The sequence below is a fragment of the Protopterus annectens genome, chromosome 7.part0 (genome assembly GCF_019279795.1).
Source record: "Protopterus annectens isolate FY-2018-M chromosome 7.part0, PAN1.0, whole genome shotgun sequence".
Taxonomy (NCBI): domain Eukaryota; kingdom Metazoa; phylum Chordata; order Ceratodontiformes; family Protopteridae; genus Protopterus; species Protopterus annectens.
The window spans coordinates 1066862733-1066884444 of NC_056739.1; the positions used below are offsets into that span (position 1 = coordinate 1066862733).

The 21712-nt window shown below is 44.3% G+C and overlaps 1 protein-coding gene across 2 annotated transcripts in view; it reads left to right on the top strand.

Moving 5' to 3' along the window:
• Positions 1-21712, top strand: part of DUT (deoxyuridine triphosphatase) — a 409598-nt gene that overhangs the window by 86138 nt on the left and 301748 nt on the right. For both annotated transcript variants that reach the window (XM_044077623.1, XM_044077624.1), the window contains one exon: positions 18770-18861. In XM_044077623.1, coding sequence (XP_043933558.1) covers positions 18770-18861 — 92 coding nt within the window. The remainder of the gene's footprint in view (positions 1-18769; positions 18862-21712) is intronic.

A 21712-nucleotide genomic window follows, 5' to 3' on the forward strand; every position in this document is an offset into this window, starting at 1 on the left:
TCTGACTTGGCCCATTTTACTAGTTTGAAGTCTTTCTTTGGCTGGGCTAAGTAGGTATCCCATGGTGCACAGCTCCATATCCCCAGATCTCGTTTGCCGCTCGTGTAGCTCAGATGTGGTCTCGCTTGGCTATGGCTAAGTACCCTCTTTTTTTCTTGTCTTAAAAGTTTTGATTCATATCAAAAGCTATTTTTATAGCGATTTGTCTAACTTTGTCCAAGTTTGTTGAGCGTCGTGATTGTGTGATATCCCACTGACTGTTCCCTCGGGCTAGGCCCGTTTCAGTTAGAGGGCCTAGTTCCCCTCATTTTTGCCTTCTGTGTGAGTACGGTCCAGACCGTTTGTTAGAGGTTTGGGCTTTCCCTTTCCTTGTGGGTTTCATCCCTTGTTGAGAGTTTGTTTTTGCTCTTTAGTGTGTGTTTGGTCACTGTTTAGTGTTGATTACTGTTTAGAGTTGTTCCCGCTTTTTTGTAGTGTGAGCACCTGTGTGTTGTTCTCAGACTTTGGTATTTGCCTTGTTGGCGTAGTAGTTAAGATGTCTAAAGATCCCAAGGAGCACAAACCTTTGGGTTTCAAAAAGTGCTGTAAATGTGGGTATGAAATGTCCATTACCGATGGGCATTCAATTTGTGTCTATTGCCTGGGAGCCATCCATCTGCAGGAATCCTGCAGTTTTTGTTATGCGTTCAGTCCTAGAGTTCTCCAAGAGAGAAAGAATAAGCTAATTTTAAAGGGACTCTTGAAGCCCTCTTTGGATTCGTCTTCCAGTGGAAAATCAAAATCTGGCAAGTCAGAAAAGAGATCTCCGGCTCAGTCAGCTTCATCGGAGGCTCCGGAGAAAATCTCAAAAACTGCATCGACCTCCTCTGCTCCACTGTCCTCGGGGCCGCAGGAAGTGTCGGTATTAGAACCGGTGTCTGTTCCAATTTTATTGGAACCTCTTGGGAGCCGATCACCCAGTTTTGGACCAGCTTCTCCTGAGAAAAGATCTCATTCTCCATTCCTGTCTTCCAAATCCTCCAGGACCCTTTTGGATGTGGATGTTGATAGGGTGGTTCAGAGGCTCCTCCAGTCACTGGTTTTGGCAAAATTGTTTTCGGCTCCGGAGCCCGTCCCGAACCGGTCTTCGATCATTCCTCCTCCGAGCGCATCTCTGTCTTTGGAGCTGGAGTGTTCTGCGCAGTGTGATGTTTCTAGGCCGGCTCCGATGTCCCATTTGGCTCCATTGGTTCCGGCATCGGCTCCGACCCTGTCGGCTCCGTCCTCTGGGTTTGGGACTCGGGATTCTTCGGTCGGGCCCGAGGGGGACATCTCTGGGCTTATTTCGGTCCCGAGCCTCCCTCTCAGTGCATCGGCTTGGGGAACTCCGTCCCCCGTCATGGCCTCAGGAGATTGGTCACTCCTCTGATTCGGGGGGGCCGGCCTTCAAGGCTATGAGGACTGCGCTGGCCAGATCGTCAGCTACATCAGGCGGGTCGGTCACTCTGTCCCCCACCACTCCGGTGAGAGCTTCTGATCACCACCCATCCATGGACAGCAGAGCACCAGGGCCTAGGGATACCCCCATGAGTGGTCCCCAAGTTTCTGAGGGTCCCTCAGTTTGGGCCTGAGGAGCCCCCCAGAAAGAAAACTTGCAAGAGGAAGCACAGACTCCAGGATGAGTCCCTCATTTGGGAATCGGAGGGGTCCCCCAGTCATTCTCTGTTTCCTTCTCTGATATCCTGGAGATACTGAAACAGAGGTGACTGGCCGTCCAAAGCCCCTTCCGAGTAGGAGTCTGTATTCCTTAAGGCCTTTGGTGCTCAGCCCTCCGCCTCCTGGGTGTCTCCACCCTTCAAACTCCTTGATCTGATTTGTCGAAGAGTACGGGAAAACCCTGATTCTGTGGAGCCCGTACCCAGGCGTCCCAACACGTTTCTTTCCTTCCTCCAGGGCAAAGAGTTTGTCTAAAGGAGTCCCTGTAGATGCCATGGTGGTGGCGGCAGCAGCCACTCAGAAGGAAGTAGCAGAGTCTTCTTCATCCGTCCATCCTCCTAACAAAGAGTCTAGGACCATGGATCGGTAGGGAAGTGTACCCTCTCGTCAGCTACCTTTACCTTGCGGTCGCTGTCTCACTTCACTCGGCTCCAGAGAGATCTCCTCAAGGAGTTAGGAGATACTCTTGCGGGCAACGTTCCTGAGGCAGCGGCTCAGACAGTTGACGCCCAGGTCTCTACCCTCAACTCCATTGTTAACTCATCCATGCAGCTCATTTCGTATGCAGCCGAGGGAGCGAGTAGGGCAGCAAGCTCAGGGGTCGCCCTCAGAAGACAAGCCTGGCTGCACCTGTGTCACTTTGCGGAGGCCTTCAAGTCTTCCTTCACTGATGCCCCCTTTGATGGTTCCTCTTTGTTTGGGACCAAAGTGAAAGACACCCTTAAGAGGGAAAGACCCTGTCTGCCGTAGGGGTCCATTTTTCCCTTCCTTCTAGGCCTTATCCCAAGGCCCAGCGGGGGGGGGGGGGGTTCAAGAAATCCAAGTTTTTTTTCCTGCCGGCCAAGGTGAACCCCCCCTCCAGAGGCAAGGGGGGGAGGTTATTCAGGGAGACGTTGCCCCAGAGGCAGAGGGGGCCCCCACAATTCGGGAGACCGCGATTCCTTTTGTGGCTCTCACTACTCTCGTTCCTGAGGGTGTGCCCGGCTGTGCTTATCCGGAGCCAGTCGGGGGTTGAATTTAGTTATATCTAGAAGCCTGGGAAAGCATTACCCAGGACTGATGGGTATCACAGAATTTCCGGAGGTTATATCATTGCACTTGCATCAGACCCCCAGCCAATCAGAAAAATCCCAGACGCTCCACCCAGTCAAAGGGATCCAGCAGCCTCAGAGGTCTCAAAGCTAATAGAAAAAGAGCCATCCAGCGTGTCCCCTCAGACCAAATCGGATTAGGGACTTACTCAAGATTCTTCTCGGTGCCGAAAAGAACAGGGGACTTAAGACCCATACTAGATCTCAGCCAACTGAACAACTACGTGCACAAGTCCAAGTTCTGTATGGTCACACTACAATCGATTCTCCCATTGTTGGGAGAGGAGGTATGGATGTGCTCCATCGACCTCAAGGATGCTTACTACCATGTGAAAATGGACAGGGCATCTAGGAGTCACCTACGCTTCCGGCTGGGAGCCAGTTGTTTCCAGTTTCGAGCCCTGCCCTTTGGTCTCACCACAGTCCCCAGGGTGTTCATCAAGTGTATGGCAGTGGTGACGGCTCACTTGAGACGTCAGATTCCAAGTGTTTCTGTATCTGGACTGGCTCCTTACCGCCCCCACCAGGCATCAACTAGTTCAAACCAGGGACACTACCATCACTCTGTCACCAGTTGGGTATAACAATAAATTGGGGAAAAATCTGCTTTATTGCCCTCGCAGTGTGTCACCTTTATAGGAGCAGAATTGGACACCATTCGAATGCGAGCATTTTTACCGCAGGAAAGGATCAGAGTCTTACAAAAACAGTTACACATGCTGATGCCCCTGAGACAAGCAAAGGCAAGATGGGTTCTCCAGCTCCTAGGGACTATGGCAGCAACAATCATGTTGGTCCCTCTAGCGAGATTGCACATGAGAATTCTCCAATGGCTCCTCTTTGTTCAATGGTCTCTCCAAAGACTTCCACTGTCTCAACCCATCTTGCTCACGGACAGATGCAAGCAGGACCTCGGTTGGTGGCTGTGCACCAACAATTTGGGTGGGGAAAAACCCTTCGTTCCACCCATCCCGATTGCCATGGTGACCACGGACGCCTCCCAGATGGGGTGGGGGGCATTATCTTGGCAGGACAGTCCAAGGCACATGGCAAGAGCACGAGATACATCTGCATATAAACGTCCTAGAGATGAGAACAGTGCTACTTGCGTTGCAGGCACTTCGAGTGTTCGTCCTCTAGGGACGATTGCGATACACTCAGACATGTCAGTAGTGTGGTATCTAAACAAGCAAGGGGGAACCAGGTCTTACTCTCTGTGCATGCAGAGAGGCCATGTGAGTGTGGCATTGGGCAGTAACTTCCCAACAGTTTCTGGTGGCAACGCACATTCCGTGGAGGTCCAACGTGATTGCGGACAGGCTAAGCAGAGCTATTCTGATGCCTTACGAGTGGTCCCTGAATCGCCTGGTTGCAGAGTGAATCTTCAGCAGATGGGGTCAGCCTTGCTGCAACCTTTTTGCCAACCCCCTCAATGTGAAATACAGCAGCTACTTCACGCTGATCCCCCCACAGGGGGAGTCACCCAGGGACAGTCTGGTTCACGATTGGCCCTCCGGTCTGCTTTATGCTTTCCCTCAGTTTCCCTTGCTGTCAAAGGTGATTCAGAAAGTGCAATCCTTGGGAAGCAGAATGATTGTTTGCTCCGCACTGGCCTCGCCAAGTTTGGTTCCCCTTTCTTCAGCAATTCATTGTGGACACTCCTTGGACTCTGGATCCTCAACCAGATTTACTGACGTGCATGTCGGGACAGTTCCACCCCTCCCTGATGACCCTCCGGTTGACAGTCTGGCTACTCCACTTCCATAGTTAGACTTCATAATTTCTCACCAGAAGTGGTTCATATATTATCGTCCTCTCATAAACCATCCACTAGAAGGATTTATTCTAGTAAATGGAAAAGGTTTTCTATCTGGGCACATACCAGAGGCATTGATCCTTACACAACTCCAATTGCTTCAGTCCTGGAGTTTTTGTCTGCTTTTCCATCAGGATTATGCATCAGCCACCATCAAAGTTCAACTGGCAACGATCTCTAATTTTCATGTAGCGAATGAGCCTAGTCTCATGGCGCGTAGACTAAGCAAGGTGTTCCTGAAGGGTACTCTGTTGCTCTGTCCCCCGGTGTCCGAACCAATCATGCCCTGGGATCTCAATTTTGTTCTACAAGCCCTTACTGTACGATATTTCGAGCCTGCAGCTACCTGCGAATTGAAATTCTTGACCTGGAAAACTGCCTTCTTAACAGCAATCACTTCAGCAAGGCGAGTTTCAGAAATTCAAGCCCTCTCTATCAAGCCTCCATACTTAATCTTCCATAAGGACAGGGTCTCTCTTAGACCAAACCCTTTGTTACTTCCTAAAGTGGCTTCTGTGTCTAATCTAAATCAATCCATTGAGTTGCCTGTCTTCTTTTCCCACTTTTCTAACTAGGCAAAATTTACATTTCACCAGTTGGATGTACACAGACAATTACGCTGGATGTACACAGACAATTACACTTCTATCTGCACCGAACAAAAGATATCAGGAAGTCTGACAAACGTTTTGTTTCCTTTTCGGAAAACCGAATGGGGTCCCCGGTCTCCAGGGTCACGCTATCTAGATGGATATCTAACTATCTCTTTCATCTGTCAAGCAGGAGGTAAAGATCTGCCATTTCCGGTCAAGGCTGACTCTACTCAGGCTGTTTCCACATCTACACCCTATCAAGCCAGATTGTCAGTGGATGATATATGTGCTGCAGCTACTTGGGCTTCTCTCACATTTGTTTCTCATTACAAATTGGACGTGGTCTTCAGGGGCAGGACTTCCTTTGGCTCCACAGTTCTCAGGAGTATTTTCCTATGAGCCACCCAGGATGTAGGTGCTAGGGACACTGTCCAAGGGTAAGAATGTAGGAGAGATAGGACTACATAACCTCAAGAAGTTATGTACTCACCATAACATTCGATGTATGTAGTCCATCTCGCCTCACATTCTTTCGTACCCTCCCACCTTCCCCCTTCCCTGGAGGGTTTGGAGGTTAGGCTGTTATCTACAGAGTTCCCTTGCTTAGGTTATTCTTTATGTGGATGTGATGTGTGCATGGAGTACAAATGAGTTTCGCAGCAAACTAGATCTGGGGATATGGAGCAGTGCACCATGGGATACCTACTTAGCCCAGCCAATGAAAGACTTCGAGCTAGTAAAATCGGCAGAGTCTGAGCCGATATTCTGCTCTGAGCCCACGGGTAAGAATGTGAGGCGAGATGGACTACCTACATCGAACGTTATGGTGAGTACATAACTTCTTGTTTTTAAACTGTGAGTTTGAGATTTTCTGAGGGTAGTTTGTTCCATTGTTTGCCATATGTCATGAGTGCAAGGCTTCGCAGTGTACATCTGAGGCCTTGTCCTGGTCAGAAAAATGTTTTTAGACTGGGGTTCTCGTGAGGCAATACCACTTCATCAGCGAGATTAAGGAAGGACAGTTGGATGGTTGGTGCAACGGCTTTTTCCAGGGGATTTATTTGGTTTATTTATGGTGAGACGTTTCATCTTCCAATTTCCAGGACAGACCCACCCTTCTCTTTAAACAACACATTGTAAAGTAAACTCATTCTATGTATCCAAGCATAAGTGCATAATACAAATCAAAATCTGTAAAACTCAAAGGTATGCAGTTAATGACCTTCTCTGTACAAAGTTGGAACTGCTTTTCTTCTAAATATTATTTAGATTTGCTTGTGAATGGTGCACCTAACTTAACTGTATCTCATGAGTGAGTAGAGTATTCCCCATTTGTCCTTGCATTACAATTAAATTTTTTATCATCCGCTCATAGGGAAGATTTTCTACATAGTGCCCTTGACAAATAGTACGGCATCATACTCATCAGTAAAATGTGATAACTGATTTAACTGCGCAGCATCATCCTAGTTGCCCTTCAGTAAGGGCTACAGTTTTGCTTTTGAGAGGTAATGTTTCATATTTTGGCGATGGAAGGTTGAGAACTATGGCAGTATTCGGTACTATATCTGATTATCTACACTTGTCTTATCTCCTCCCCCGTGTGCTCGTTTATTTTCACAGGCTAGCTAAAATCTCTTCTGTAACAATGTTTATGCAAGATGTTGAACTAGAAGCACTTTGAACTATTGCATCAGTAAATGGATGTAGCCAGGCCATAAAACATCTTAGCAGCTCACCCCGTTCTGTTTTATATCCAGCTTCCTTATGATGCATTACCCTTTTAGAAAACCTTTTGCTGCTTAACCTGTTTTGGGGGATGGTGCCTATTAGCTGAACCACCCTGTAACTATTCAGTCGCCCCATACACACACGCACCTTTTGGTCCTACAAAACATGTGGTGATTATACCAAGAAAGCAGCTAGAATCTTAACAGAAAAAATCTTTGCATACCCCTAAAGTATTTAAATTCTTGGGAGACAGAATTCTGTACCCCAAACGTTTGTCAAACCTGCCAACAAAATAACGACCAGCTTTTTTTTAAGTACATGTATACATAAGGAAAATGTTATAATTAAGACTAGCACAATACAATGCCATTTAGCTGCAAGGCTGGGAAACTACACCCGAGCAGCATTCTTGTGTAGAGATGTTGGAATCCTGCAGTGGTATTGGAAAGCTTAAGGAAGCCTCTTTGGCCGCACTCATTCAGCACCACCGGGCATGTACATCTAAGATGGAGGCAAACCCGCAACACCTTTCAGTTCCATACAAAGAGGCATGCCTTTTAATTTTTTTTTTTAATTTAAAGATGACTGTATTGGTTCTTACAGGTTTTATTAACCCACCTTTCCTTTATTGTTTAAAGCAAAAAGTTCTAGTTAGTAGCTTAGATGGGTTGTACTGAAGTGTGGTAACCCCTGCTACAATTCGCGCAGCTGTTGGGAATTCCATTCCTGAATGGTACAGTAGCAGACATGCCCTAGCTAGCTGACTGCCTCAAACTGATAGAATATAGCAATAACCCACGCCTGGGTGTGGGTAATGCTGGATTTACCCACGGTTGGTGTGATTTGGTCACGAGGGCGAAGCCCGAGTGGCCAAACAAAGCCAACCATGGGTAAATCAGCATTACCACCAGGCGTCAGATTATCTAATAACCTTATTTAAGAAAAATAATTACTTTTCTTAAATAATGGCATTGTATAATGCCTCCTTGCTGCCCTTCCGCAGCTGTCTGGTATTCTGCGGCAGTTCTGATGTACTGCATGCCTCATGTACATCAGAGCTGTGGGCAAAAGCAACGGAGAAAGCAAGATCTCCGTTGCTTTTTAAAAACTGTTTTGCTATGTTAAATGGGTTTAACATAGCCAGACAGCTTTTAAAAAAGCAACGGAGTATATCCGTTGCCTTTTTAAAGCTGTCTCGCTATGCATTTAACATAGCGAGACAGTTTTGAAAAAAAGCAACGGAGAAAGCAAGATCTCCTTTGCTTGTTTCACTATGTTAAATGAGTTTAACATAGCCAGACAGCTTTTAAAAAAGCAACTGAGAATAGCCGTTGCTTTTTAAAGCTGTCTGGCTATGTTAAACCCATTTAACATAGCGAGACAGTTTAGAAAAAAGCAACTGAGAAAGCAAGATCTCCGTTGCTTTTTTAAAGCTGTCTCGCTATGTTAAACTCGTTTTAACATAGCGAGACAGTGTGAAGCAACGGAGATCTTGCATTCTCCGTTGCTGCAAAAGAGTTATAGTAATGGAAAAAGTCCGGGCAACCGGACCTTTTTCCATTACTATAACTCTGACTTACAACGTGCACGCTGACCAATCAGCATGCATGTTTTTGAATATTTAATGGGGGGGTCGTTGTATAATTGGCTTTTTATATTACTTGTTACAGTTAGACTTATCTTAATTGCTGTCATTAAATTGTTTACATGGAACCCTTTATAACATGCTGTAACTCTTCAAACTACACTGGAATGCTGTTTATTAATCCGTATTGCAGTCTGCAATAAAAATCCCCATCATACTGCAATTTCAGTTAAATTTCAACTAAGCAGTTGCCATAATATAAGTAACAGTTGTTGTGTTGCATGTAGAGGGGGCTGTCCCCCTTAACCCTCCGACATATGTTACAGATTTTGCATTGTTTTGTGTTTTACAAGAATATATAATAAAAGGAAGGTTGAGGCAGTAGCAGCAGCAGATATCCCTTGGATGCTTTACACCAGTGTTGTCTTCTGTTATGGTAGTTGCTCTCTATTTTTTACATAATATAATATGCCATGTTTTATTGAGACTGAGTCAAAGTGGCTATATTTCTGGTTTTGTGCACTCTTGGCTGTCAAACATAGTGTGGGAGGCCTGTTTTGTCAAAGTTAGCAATGGGTGGGATTGCTACTGTACACTTCAGGGGTTACTACTCTTACTACTCTTCCTTAGAACTCATTTAGTCCTATAATGCATCAGGTTGATAACAAATCCTATTTTAATAAGACCTAGCTTCGCTTGTATGCTAAAGTCATCCATAAACAGCAGTAAATGGTTGTAGAGCTAGCTTACGAAATATCCCCAAAAAAACAGTTGGAAACCAGATGGAAAAGTTTAATCGCAAGTAAAACTTTCACCATAAAGGCTTCCACAGGCGAATACACTCTACATTTAAGTAGTAAATTAAAATCATGTGACTCGGTGTATTTAAATTATTAGAATTCTAGTTTAGATTGTATTTGGCTGTGGAAGCCTTTATGGTGAAAGTTTTTCTTGGGAATAAACTTTTTATCTATTTTCCATCAGTGTCCTCGAGTCTTCTGGTTTCCGACTGTTTTTTGGGTTAGCTTGTATGCTAACAGGCTTTATTTACTTAAAGCCTTGTTTGCTTAAAATCCCCAGCTAAGAGCTTCAGGATTTTTTTTCTGTAATATATAATTATTCAGTGTATTGCTATAAACTTGTCTTACATATATATAATGTTCTGATTTTATGTATGGAGATGCATACAGTTTACATGTATACAACTCATGACATAAAGTTGCTGGTAAAATAGGGAACTACTTTAGTTACTGGTTATATGAGCAGAATGAGTAGTACTGTTAATTGTAAGAGATCTCTGTAAGCAGTTTAGTTTAGTTTTTATTTGCAACAGTCAGCAAGACCGTAAATAGGGTCTGTGATTCCATAATCCAGACACTTCATTTTCTCAGCCTGGGGTAAAAGTAGTGCAGGTCCTGCAGACCCCTGCCTCAGCAATGACCAGAGCATGGATACACCCATACATACTTGGTCTCTGTCTCTGATGTACTACCCCCCCTTCTTTGAACTCTGTCTTACACATGCAGTAAGATTTATTTCAGGGGGCAGAAAGAACTTGTGCCATGCCATGGAGGTTTGTACCAGGGATGATTATCTTCAGTTTTTGTTCTAAACATGAGCATTGAACTGGGTCACCTTGTTCGTGGAGAGTGCTAAGTCAAGGCAGTGGTGGGAGAAGGAAAGATGATCTCAGATGGGGTCTCGAGAAACTAGCAAACTGGGCAACCAGGTGGCAGAAAAATGTCAACTGCAAATTTGTTTTACAGAATGGGGTCTGTACAGATCAAACAATATGTGGAGAAAGACTTGTTAGTCATCATTAATGATGTGCGATTCCAATTGCAGACAGAGGTTAATGGGGTTGGAGAAGTGACCACTGGGACCAAGCCATTGTCCTGCACTTTTGGTCACTAGTCGGACCTTTATCCCACACTTGAGCAATACTGCCGTCAATTACTGAAGTACAGACAGGATTCAGCACCGATTGGGACCAGAAGATGGGAAAGAGATTTAAAGGCAAAGACTGAACAAGGGTAAGCTTGAGGATGAAGAGCAAAGTCTGTGAAAAAGGCTTAAAGCAGCCAAAGCTGCTGTCCTTGGAGGACAGAGTACATGTAGACATGATACGGATACGAACAGTCCTAGAAGAGGGCTGAAAGGAAAGAATTAAAGTGCATGGTGACCCCTGGTCAACTATAAGGATGAGCTTTAACCTAAAGTTGAGGAAAAATGTTGCTCCTCAGACTGTGAGGGGGATAAAGGTCTTACATTTCAGTACAGCAGACTGAACATACAAAACACCTTGGGAAAGGTATTTTAAGATCAAAAACAGCAAGTGCTTTCAAGCAGCTGAGGCCTACATTGTTAATTTAAAGACCTCAAAAAAAATCTCCTTTTCACAGAAGCTCCTTCTCTGTCAAACTCTTGTGTGAACTATGCAGTTAAACCTTTCCGCTTCAACTGGCTAACACGATCATCACCGAGGGTATATAATATCCTTACTGGCAAGTTAAGATTGTCATTGGTTTGGAATGACATCTGACTATAGATACAGCTGTCTCCTTGGCCGCCTTGTTAATACAGTGCCGTGTTGTGTTTTTAAGCAGGTTGTTGAACTTTTTGTAGAGTCATTGTTGGGAACAGGAAGATTAACAGACAACTGCATTAAAAAGCAAAGTGTACTGGCTTGGTGAAGAAAGCAAGAGGAGAGGAAGCAGTGTGGAGAAAGAACTCTTTATGTATAAAAAAAAAAATGAACGGAGAAGAATGATGGACATTTCACTCTCTTGCATTTTCAGTCTTTTTGTTCCGTCAGCAAGCACTCTGCATTATGAGTGCCAACATTTCAACTGGGAGCCTGTCAGACTCCTGTCACACTGCATGAAAGTGCTGGAGAGGTTGATTTGATAAGCAGATTTCCAAAGTTGTAGAAAGTAAGATGAATGGTTGTGATTCAGAACACAGTGTAGCTCAACCAGCCTGATGATTGCAGTGAGACAGATGGTAGAAAATAAGCTAGAGATGAGGAAGTACTACTTGGGCATTTTTAGACTTTGAGAAAGCATGTGTCAAGTTCCCAAGAAATCTGCATTGGGCAGTACTGTGAAGGTTTAAAGTCCTGGAAACATTGGTAGAATTGGTGCAGGCTATGTACAAGGGTCCAATGACACAGTACAAAGTGTTTGGACTTTTGAAGGGAGGGATACAAGTGGGGGTTCATCAGGGTTTGACTGAGCCCACTGCTGTTCAAACTGGTGATGAGCTGGAGGGGGACATATCATCAAAGCTTCAACAAATTTTAGGGGAATGGAATGCAAAACTAATGGCACACAAGATGAAACCAGAGTATAGGCAAAGCAGATGTTCACCGTGTTTCACTGTTGCAGTCATTACAATTGGGTTATCCTGCTGGCAGGCTACCCGTAGTCAGCCCAAGTTCCAAAGTCTTGGTCCAGTGTCAGTTGCTGTCGCCTCCTCCCTGATGTCAGTGCGCCAGGGGTATAAACGATGCAGCAGACGCAATTTTCTTCAGTCTTTCTTGCCGCCCGGTGCCTGAAGCAAAAGCAGTTCGCAAGTGCCGGTCGGCCAACTCCGGATCTAAAATTCAAATTTGAAAATCTCGGGAGTCTTCATTAAAGCTAAGTACCCCGTCGTGGAAACTTTTTTTTTTCTTGCTCCAGACCGATGTCAGAAAAAGTTAATAATTGTATTTCTTGTGGGAAGCAAATGCCCTGACCACGACGTTGCTAGTTGTCTGTTTTGTGCTATTAAGCGTCTGTACGATTTTGCATTTCATTACTTTGGCAGAAGATTCAATTATATAATGCCGTCGGAACAGCCGACTACCGGAGTTTATAAGAAGCGCAAAGAAAAAGAAAAGGACAGGCATCCGAGGTCCAAAACCAACGACTAGGCTTCTGTTAGGCCTGTCACCGGTTCTCAGTGAGGCGCTTTTGCAGCCCCTGACGCCTGCTACCTCAGAGCCACAGGCCGCTTCCGACTCCCACGTGGAGCCGACTAGGCCACTGGAAACATAAGGTATTGGACACTCGAAACTATTCCCTCAGATGGGTCCGGAGCCACTGAGCAGGCATCTGCTTCCGAGGGTGTTTTCAGACCTACACAGTTGTATGTAAAACCAACTTCACCTTCAAAGGCTAAAGCAGCTCTAAAGACAAAGAAACAAGTACAGCATTCTCCTGGACAGGCCTCCATGCCTAAAAAACAGATGCTTAAAATGGCTGAAGACCTAATTACTTTGATCAGGGGTTCCCATCCCCCTCCTAATGAGGCCTAGGCAAGAGATAGAATATGAATCTTCAGATCAGGTTTCCATTTCTTCCTCTTCCTCCTCTTCCTCTCTTCCTCCTCTTCCTCTTCCTCCTCTTCTTCCTCCTCTTCTTCTTCCTCTTCCTCTTCTTCCTCCTTCTTCCTTCTTCTTTCTCCTTCTTCTTCCTTCTTCTTCCTTCTTCTTTCTTCTTCTTCTTCCTTCTTCTTCCTTCTTCTTTCTTCTTCTTCCTTCTTCCTTCTTCCTTCTTCCTTCTTCCTTCTTCCTTCTTCTTCCTTCTTCCTTCTTCTTCCTTCTTCTTCCTCCTTCTTCCTCCTTCTTCTTCTTCCTTCTTCTTCCTCCTTCTTCCTTCTTCTTCCTCCTTCTTCCTTCTTCCTTCTTCTCTTTCTCCTTCTCTTTCTCCTTCGCTCCGAGACTTCCTTTCATTACCTCAGCACAGACCCCTTGCTATTCCTCCTGTTTTAGACATTGTAGATGTATTTTCAGAGTCCGGTCTGTCTCCTGACTCTCTACCACCAGCTCCTGTTAAGCCAGACAGATACTACAGGGTTCCTGATTCACATAAAATTTCTTTACAAAAACCCTGCTGCTGACCCAGAAACCATTTCTCAGGGTCTCAAGGGTGTCGAGGCTTCCACTGCAAAAAAAACCCTATCCCCTCTGATAGGGATTCAAGGGCCCTGGACAGATGGGGGCAAAAGATTTATACTTCTGCTACCTTGGCTGTAAGAGCTTTAAATTGTCAGTTTCATATGCTTAAATTTCAGCAATATCTTGTCACTGCTTAAACAGAAAATGTTGGCAAATTCAGAATGTGCAGAAAACAAAAATGCAGGATTTATTACATGCAGCTAAACAAGTGGGAAAGCATACTTTGCAATGTGGTTTTGATTCTCTAGAGGCCTCCTGCAGGGCCGCAGTTACAGGTTCTGTCATTAGGAGGCATGCTTGGTTAAAAGAACAGAATCTGCCCGATCATGTTAAAGCAAAACTATTAGATGCTCCATTACAACATGATACCTTGTTTGGTGTTAAAGCAGAAGAGGTGTTGAAGAAAATGGAGGACAAAGCTAAATCTATGCAAACAGTGAAGGATTTCTTACAGGTACAGCCTCCCAGATTTAGAAGGAACTGGCCTACAACAAATTGGTCCTTTCCAGTGTCGGACAGGCCACAAAGAGGCAGATACAGACGCCCCAGAGGCAGATCACAGCCCCAAGGCTCATACAGGCCTAAACAACGGGGTGCTTCTACCTCCAAAGTGGAGAGGAAAAATCACAGCCATACAGGAAACAGACTCGATGACTTCCCCCTGCCAGCACCAAGCATTTATCTTCTGGCAGCTCCTTTGGGGGGAAAACTAGCACTTTTCACAAAATTGGCACATTATCACCCAGGACAAATGGGTCTTAAATATCGTATCTCAAGGCTACAGGTTCCACTTTCACACCCTGCCAAGGCCAAACGGTATGCCAGACCTGCCACGCAATCAATGGGCAGAGGCACAAAAACAAGTTTTATCTCTCATGGACATGAGCCATTCAGCAAGTGCCACAGCAAGAGCAAGGACAAGGATTTTACTCAAGGCTATTCTTGGTACCCAGAAAGGACAAAGCCTGGAGACCAATACTGGACCTGTCTATCCTAAACACATACCTGGATATTCCAAAATTCAAAATGTTAACTCTGCAGCAGCTTCTGCCCATGCTGGGCAAGAAAGCTTGACTTATACCTTAAGACCTATAAGAGGCATACCTGCATGTCCCAATCAGACAATCATGCAGAAGATGCCTCAAATTTATAGCTGGCTCAATGCACTACCAATTCTCTGCACTGCCCTTTGGCTTATCTACTGCGCCCAGGGTCTTCACAAAATGCCTGGCACCAGTAATTGCATTCTGCAGACAACGAGGAATACAAATATATCCTTATTTGGACGACTGCCTTATTCAAGCAGAGAACAAGGACATCCTACTATAGCATCTGGCGTTTGTCAAAAGATTACTAACTGGTCTAGGGTATACAGTAAACTAAAAGAAATCAAAACTCGTACCCTCTCAAGAGATAATATTCTTGGGTGCAAGCTTAAATACAACTGCCCAGATGGCTTATCTCACGCCAGACAGACAACTGACTGCTTATTTCAAAATGTTGGCAACAAAGACCTACTAATTCCATATGCAAGACTGCATATATGAGAACTTCAATGGTATCTAAAAAGTGTTTGGACTCAACATTGCAACAGCCTGGAAACAATAATCACCCTCATTCCCTGCCAGCAACAGGAGTTTCGATGGTGGGCAAAAGCCTGTCAACTCAATACGGGACAGTCATTCACCTTACCCACAGCCAGGCAGACATTGACAACAGATGCATCAGATTATGCCTGGGGGGCCCATATGGCAGGAAGATGTATTCAGGGCACATGGTCCGCAAGTCAAATGCATTAACATATCAATTAAAAAGAGATGCTAGCTGTTCAGAATGCCCTGACAGCCTTCAAGGATATACTTCATTCAGGGCAACTAGACAGACAATACTACAGTCGTGTGGTACATAAACAAGCAGGGGGGCATGCATTCCTAACCCCTCTGCAGACTAGCCATGAACTTGTGGGACACTGCACTGAGTTACAAGTACATCTGCAAGCACAATTCCTGCCAGGAAGGATAAATACTCTGGCAGACTAAGCAGAAACGTAATGGATCCCCACGAGTGAAAATTGGATCCACAAGTCTTCAGCATAACAAGGAACTGGGGGTGCCTGGACATAGACCTATTTGCCTCCCCTCACAACTGCCAACTACAGAGATTCTGCACAAGGACTTATCACAAGCGAGCATGGAAAGTGGACGCTCTATCTTTCAGCTGGAAAAACCTAACAGTATATGCCTTTCCTCCTCTGCCTCTCCTCCTCAAGGTACTCCTCAAGGTCAGACAAGAGAAGCCAAAAATGATACTGATGCCCCAGACTGGCCCCGCCAGCACTGGTACCCAATTCTAAAGAGCTTGTCTCAATGCCCAGCTTGGACATTACCTCAAATTCCCTCAAATTCCTCACTTATTGACCCAACAAGACAGTATGATACTGCACAGCCAACTTAGGACCTTAAACCTGGCAGCATGGCGAATAATGTAGCCATTCAAGACGCACCTCTCTCTAAAGCAGTGATGGATGTTATTTTGGAGGCCCGGAGGCCTAGCACCAGAAAATCTTGTGCAGAAAAATGGAAGAGATTCTGTGCTTGGAACCAGGCACAGGGTACTGACATGACTGTTCCAAATATTCCTCAGATTCAATACTTAACTGAGATGCTGGATAAAGGCCTTTCCTTTTCATCCAATTAAAATTCATGCCTCTGCCATTTCAGCTCATTACAATACAGAACCACCTATTTTTTCTCCTCCATTACTAAGGCAGTACCTCAGAGGGGCCAGAAACATAAGACCTCCAAGGAGAGCACCAATACCTGCATGGGACCTCAACTATGTCTTGGAAAAACTCCCACTGCCTCCGTTTGAGCCAGCCTCTGCAGCGAATATCAAATTTTTACCCTGGAAAACAGCTCTGCTCCTAGCAATTACCTCCGCTAGACGAGTCTCAAGAGTTACAGGCACTCATGGTTGTGGAACCTTTTATCATTTTCCATCGTGACAGGGTTTCTCTAAGGACAAACTCTACTTTTATGCCTAAGGTAGTGTCCAGTGTGGCCCTTAACCAAACCATTCATTTACCTACTTTTTATCCAAACCCCTCAGAATAAGGGTGAGAGACTTCTGCATTCTTTGGACATTCACAGGCAGCTACGCTTCTACTTGGACAGAACCAAAGCTTTCAGAAAGACGGAACAACTTCTAGTAGCATATGCTGCAGGATCACAAGGAAAGCCGATCTCAAAACAGACTATTTCAAAGTGGATAGGCCACTGCATTAGTTTCTGCTATTCGCAGCATGGCAAATCAGTGCCTAAGGGCATTAGGCCACATTCAACCAGAGCAGCAGCCACTTCAGCAGCCTTCCTCGGAGGAGTACCAACCAAAGACATCTTAGAGGCTGCAACTTGGAGTTCAGTGCATACTTTTAAAAAGCACTATCACTTACCTCTCTACTCCAAGTCCAGGGCAGGCTTTGCCACTGCAGTTCTGCAGGGCCTGATAGCCTCTTCTAATCCTATTTAGCACCAGCCTCCCAACTTTAGCTTTGGGATTCAACCCAATTGTAATGACTGCAACAGTGAAACACTATGAACATAGTACAGTTGTGTACCTACCATAAATGTAGATGTTCGAGTGTATTCACTGTTGCAGTCCAGGTTACCCTCCCACCATCCCCCTTTTTACCTTGCTGGGACTTCTCTGTACTACTCTGTTCTATACAACCTACGTGGTGTATTTGCTTGTAGATGAAGAAAAAGTTGATTTTTGTATATGCATGCTTATTGGCATAATTTAGCCTGCCATGTTAGGGGCACCTGACATCTGGGGCAAGAAACTGAAGAAAATGGCGTCTGCTGCATCTTTTATACCCCTGGTGCACTGACGTCAGGGAGGAGGCGGCAGCAACCGATGCCGGACCTAGACTTTGGAACTCGGGCCGACTGCGGGTAGCCTGCCAGCAGGATAACCCAGTTGTAATGACTGCAACAGTGAATACACTCTAACATCTACATTTATGGTAGGTACACAACTGTACTTTTTCATGGCAGTAAATGAAGGCGTTGGATAATAGAGTGGAAATTAGTGGAAAAGTTTTTAACTGTTTTAAGCATCTGTGAAGGATGGTTGAGGAGAATGGAAGTCTGAAGAGGTCAAAGCAAGAAGTATAAGAGCTGCAGCCAACTGGCACAGTGTCCGAGTAGTGTGATAGTAGTATGGTAGAAGGTGTACAGAAACCTGGGCAGTGAAAGGCAGAGCAGTTGAGGAAGCTAGAGGTGATGGAAATGGAAGTGCTTTGAGACTGGTAGGAGGATGCATATTGTATGAAAGATGAGAGAATGCTGATATTGGAGAAAAAAACAAAGTAGCTTTAATTGCAGAGAAGGTTAGAGAACAGATAAAGGCTCCGGAGCATGTGCAGGAGCATTGTGCAGGAATCGGAAGATGTGAAGATTTGGGAGAGAATGGAAGTGGGTAAGAAAGGAAACCAGGACATCCAACAGAGGAATGGATTGTCTGAGAAGACTTCTAGCAATCGGACATGGCTGTAGAAGGTAGGAGTGGAATTTGTGTAGAGCAGTGGTGATAGTTGACATGACACCTTGACCCCATGTTACAAATATGGGGTGGTCGGATGTTGTCATCACTATCATAAAGGAGGAGTGGCCACACTGCTCAAGTTGGCACCATTGATCTGTCAGAGGAGACATCTGAGGTGGAAATAATCGGGACCATTGAGCTGGTATAGAAGTCACGAGTCCTGATTCAAGGTAACACACAAGTGTTGCCTGTGCCAGCAAGTCAGTACAGAAAGCGAAGAGAGGAGTAGGAAGTATGACGGTCTGGAAAAGGAAGAAAGGCTTGGGGCTGGCAACTCGAGAGAGCAGGTGGGACTTTGCTCAGGCTGTCCTTAGTAAGGGTGGAGAAGCTCTGACCACAACTGGGGACATTTATTGGAGGTTCAAGGAATACCCTGAGCAACTCCTGAAACTGGATGTACCTTCTGTGAGGATTCAGTGCTAGAAGCAGTTGGTGAGATGTTAATTTTACTGTTCGGGAGTGTGAAGCTGAGCCTAGTGTCTTATTATTATTATTATTATTGTTATTGTTATTGTTATTATTGTTATTATTGTTATTATTGTTATTATTGTTATTATTGTTATTATTGTTATTATTATTGTTATTGTTATTATTATTGTTGTTATTATTGTTATTGTTCTTATTGTTACTGTTACTAGTTGTTAATGTTGTTGTTAATGTTGTTGTTAATGTTGTTGTTTACAGATGCAATGAAAGTTTTTTTTTGTGTTGCAGTGCTTATGATTATGTGATTCCTGCAAGAGAGAAGACTGTAGTCAAAACAGATATTCAGATTGCACTTCCACCTGGTTGTTACGGCAGAGTGGGTAAGTAACTGCATTTTTACTCTCTGATCTAGATAACTTTTCTTGACATGTTTTGTAGGCAAGATGGTCTGATCCCCTTACTGTAACATGCAAGTAACTGAGTGTAACTTACTGTAACGAGTATGTAACTGAGTACATCACTATGGGCCCACTACAAAGTGTTTGTGGTAGGTGTTCATCAATGTTAATGCTGATGTCCTAAGTTGGGTACTTTTTCTGTGACTGATCGATACAGAATGCTAGATACCAAGGATGCAATACATTTGTCAGTGTAACCCTTTCTAATTTTAAGCCGGTGGTAAAATGTACTTGAAATGCTACAAATAACATTTATTTAAATCAAGGCAAAGTGCATATACCTAGAGGTTTGTCTCTCTCCTGCAGTGTTTGTTACTGTAGGCAGGCACTTTAAGAATTTTATAATGAGGCTTACAACAGGATGCATTCCATCTCTGAATGGAAAGTACACTTGTAGATGTTTAATAGTGCTAAATGTATTTGTAAAGTGAAATGTGGGATTAGAAATGGAAACATTAAAAATACTTGGCACTAAAGTTCTCTCAGCATTGCTGAACAGTGGTTTGAGTCTGTGCTCCCATTACAGATGTGGAAGGGATAACCAAAGGAATTTGCAGTAGTATGGCTAAGGGGTTGAGCCTTATTCATAGGCTCATAGATTAGTACTAAGCTAACTGCCCTTGCGAGCCATTTTAAGCCTAGCCAATTATCCCTTGTGAGACTCAAACCCTGCACCTTGTGTTTGTAAGGCAAACATCTAAACCATTAGGCCACCCTCCCAACAACATTTAACTTTCAAACCCATTTCAAGAATGTTTTGTTTGTGTCTTTTGACTTTTCCTGGTTAGGGGTCGCCACAGCAGAACTCCGGTCCGCTAATGATTGGTAGTAGATTTTTACGTACTGGCTTGCTGGGCCTAACACACAACCTTCAATGAAGGAACGCCCATTCACGCATGTTGCTACACGGAAGACGCTCTGAGAATCGAATGGGCAACGTCTAACTGTAAGGCGACAATGCTACTGCAGCACCACCACCGCTGATTGGCAGGTGGCTCCTTGACTTGAGAAGTGGCCTTGAAAGACAGTCTGATATCGGACTGTCAGCCTGTGGGGAAAGGGGTTTGTCCTTGCAAGTTCTTTTTTACTCTGTCACTTGTATATATCATGTGCTGTGCTCTGTAACTGGTGCAACATATCTGAAAAAATTCTTTGACTTGCGCTGCTGGCATTAGGACTGCTCAGCAGGTAAACCTTGCCCCTGGATGCTTGGAACCCTTCCCCCTATGCATCACACTTCATGCACTTTAGTTCTGTGGTGCCATAGAAGTCCTTCAGAAGCAAGTGGCCACAGACTGCCTGTGTTTTTTTAGTGAAGCTTGCTAAGTTTTAACTCTGTTTTGTATGAGTGGAGTGCTGCTTGACTTGTTGATTTTTTTTTTTTTTTACTTAAATTTGTAAATCTTATAATTTTTCCTGTCCAAGAGTACTTTACTTTCTGTGCCATTGTGCCTCGTTCCATTTGTCCAATGATGTCCAAGGCTTTGTGTAGAAAATTTGTCTGAAAAGTTATTTTTAGCCACCAAGAGGCACACTCATTGCGTAATTTCTTTAAAATAAGAAGACATCATATTTTGTTGTGTCTACTGTGCTAAAACTTTATCGGGCAAATGACAGATATGCACTTGATAGTTTACTATTGTAAGTTTTACTACCCAAGCGGATTCCAGGTCTTAAGTTCTGGCTGCTGTTGTATTTTTGGTCAAAACATTTCCTTTCTGTACTGAAAATGGATTCAGATTGTCTGCCTGCACTGAAATTCAGAAATTGAGGTCTGTGCTTTCTTAGATGCCACTGTTGAGTCCTGCTCTTGCAAAGGACACTTGTTTAATAAGTATGCAATCTAAATTTTGTATGTGCCGTTTCTGGAATTTGCCACTCCTGCATCAACGTTCAGTCCAAGGAGGATAGTGTCTAAGCTAAACCAATAAACCAGAGCACTCAGAAAGGCTACTGTCCACGTTGCACTCAGTATTTATTGCTTCACACAAAAATCACTTGGATGACGACAAAATAATTTAAAACCATAAAAGCTTTAACGTTCACCACATTTTCATCCCATACAGTCAGACTTCATCAGATGAAACACAGCAGTCAAATGTTTTGCTTACAAACCACCAAGAGGTGTGGCTACAAAGGAATAAAGAATTAAGCTCATGGACGGAGCATCTCATCTTCAGTTATAAACAGTACAAACAATATTGGAAACTATACATGGAGGACTCCAAATATCTTCAGAACAGCAGCGATTTTTAATTGAATGGACAAGACGAGATGCCTTGATGAACACGGCAGTCTGAGACAAGGTGACTGTTCCTATAGTCAAGATAGCACTAATTATAATTTGGACATTTGGCTCATTAAAAAGTAATCTTTTGAAAACAATGAACAAATAGATGTTATGTAGTTCAGTCTTGCCTACATTCTTACCCGTGGGTTCAGAGCCGAACCTCTGCTCTAACTCTGCTATACTCTAGCTCGAAGTCTTCAATTGGCTTGTGGCTAAGAGGTATCCCATGGTGCAATGCGCCTATTCCTCAGATCTCATTTGCCGTTCGGACGTGGTCTCGCTCTTGGCCGTGGCCAAGTACAAATTTACTACATTTTGTTCAATTTAGTAGCTCCAAAAGCTATTTTAATAGCTAGCTGTGTGTAATTTTACTTTTAGCAGTTTAGTGTCTCTTCTGGTATCCTGCTTTACCTGGTGTTTACAGGCTAGGCCCGTTTCAGTTAGAGGACCTAGTTGCTGAAACCATTTTTTGAAGAGGATTTG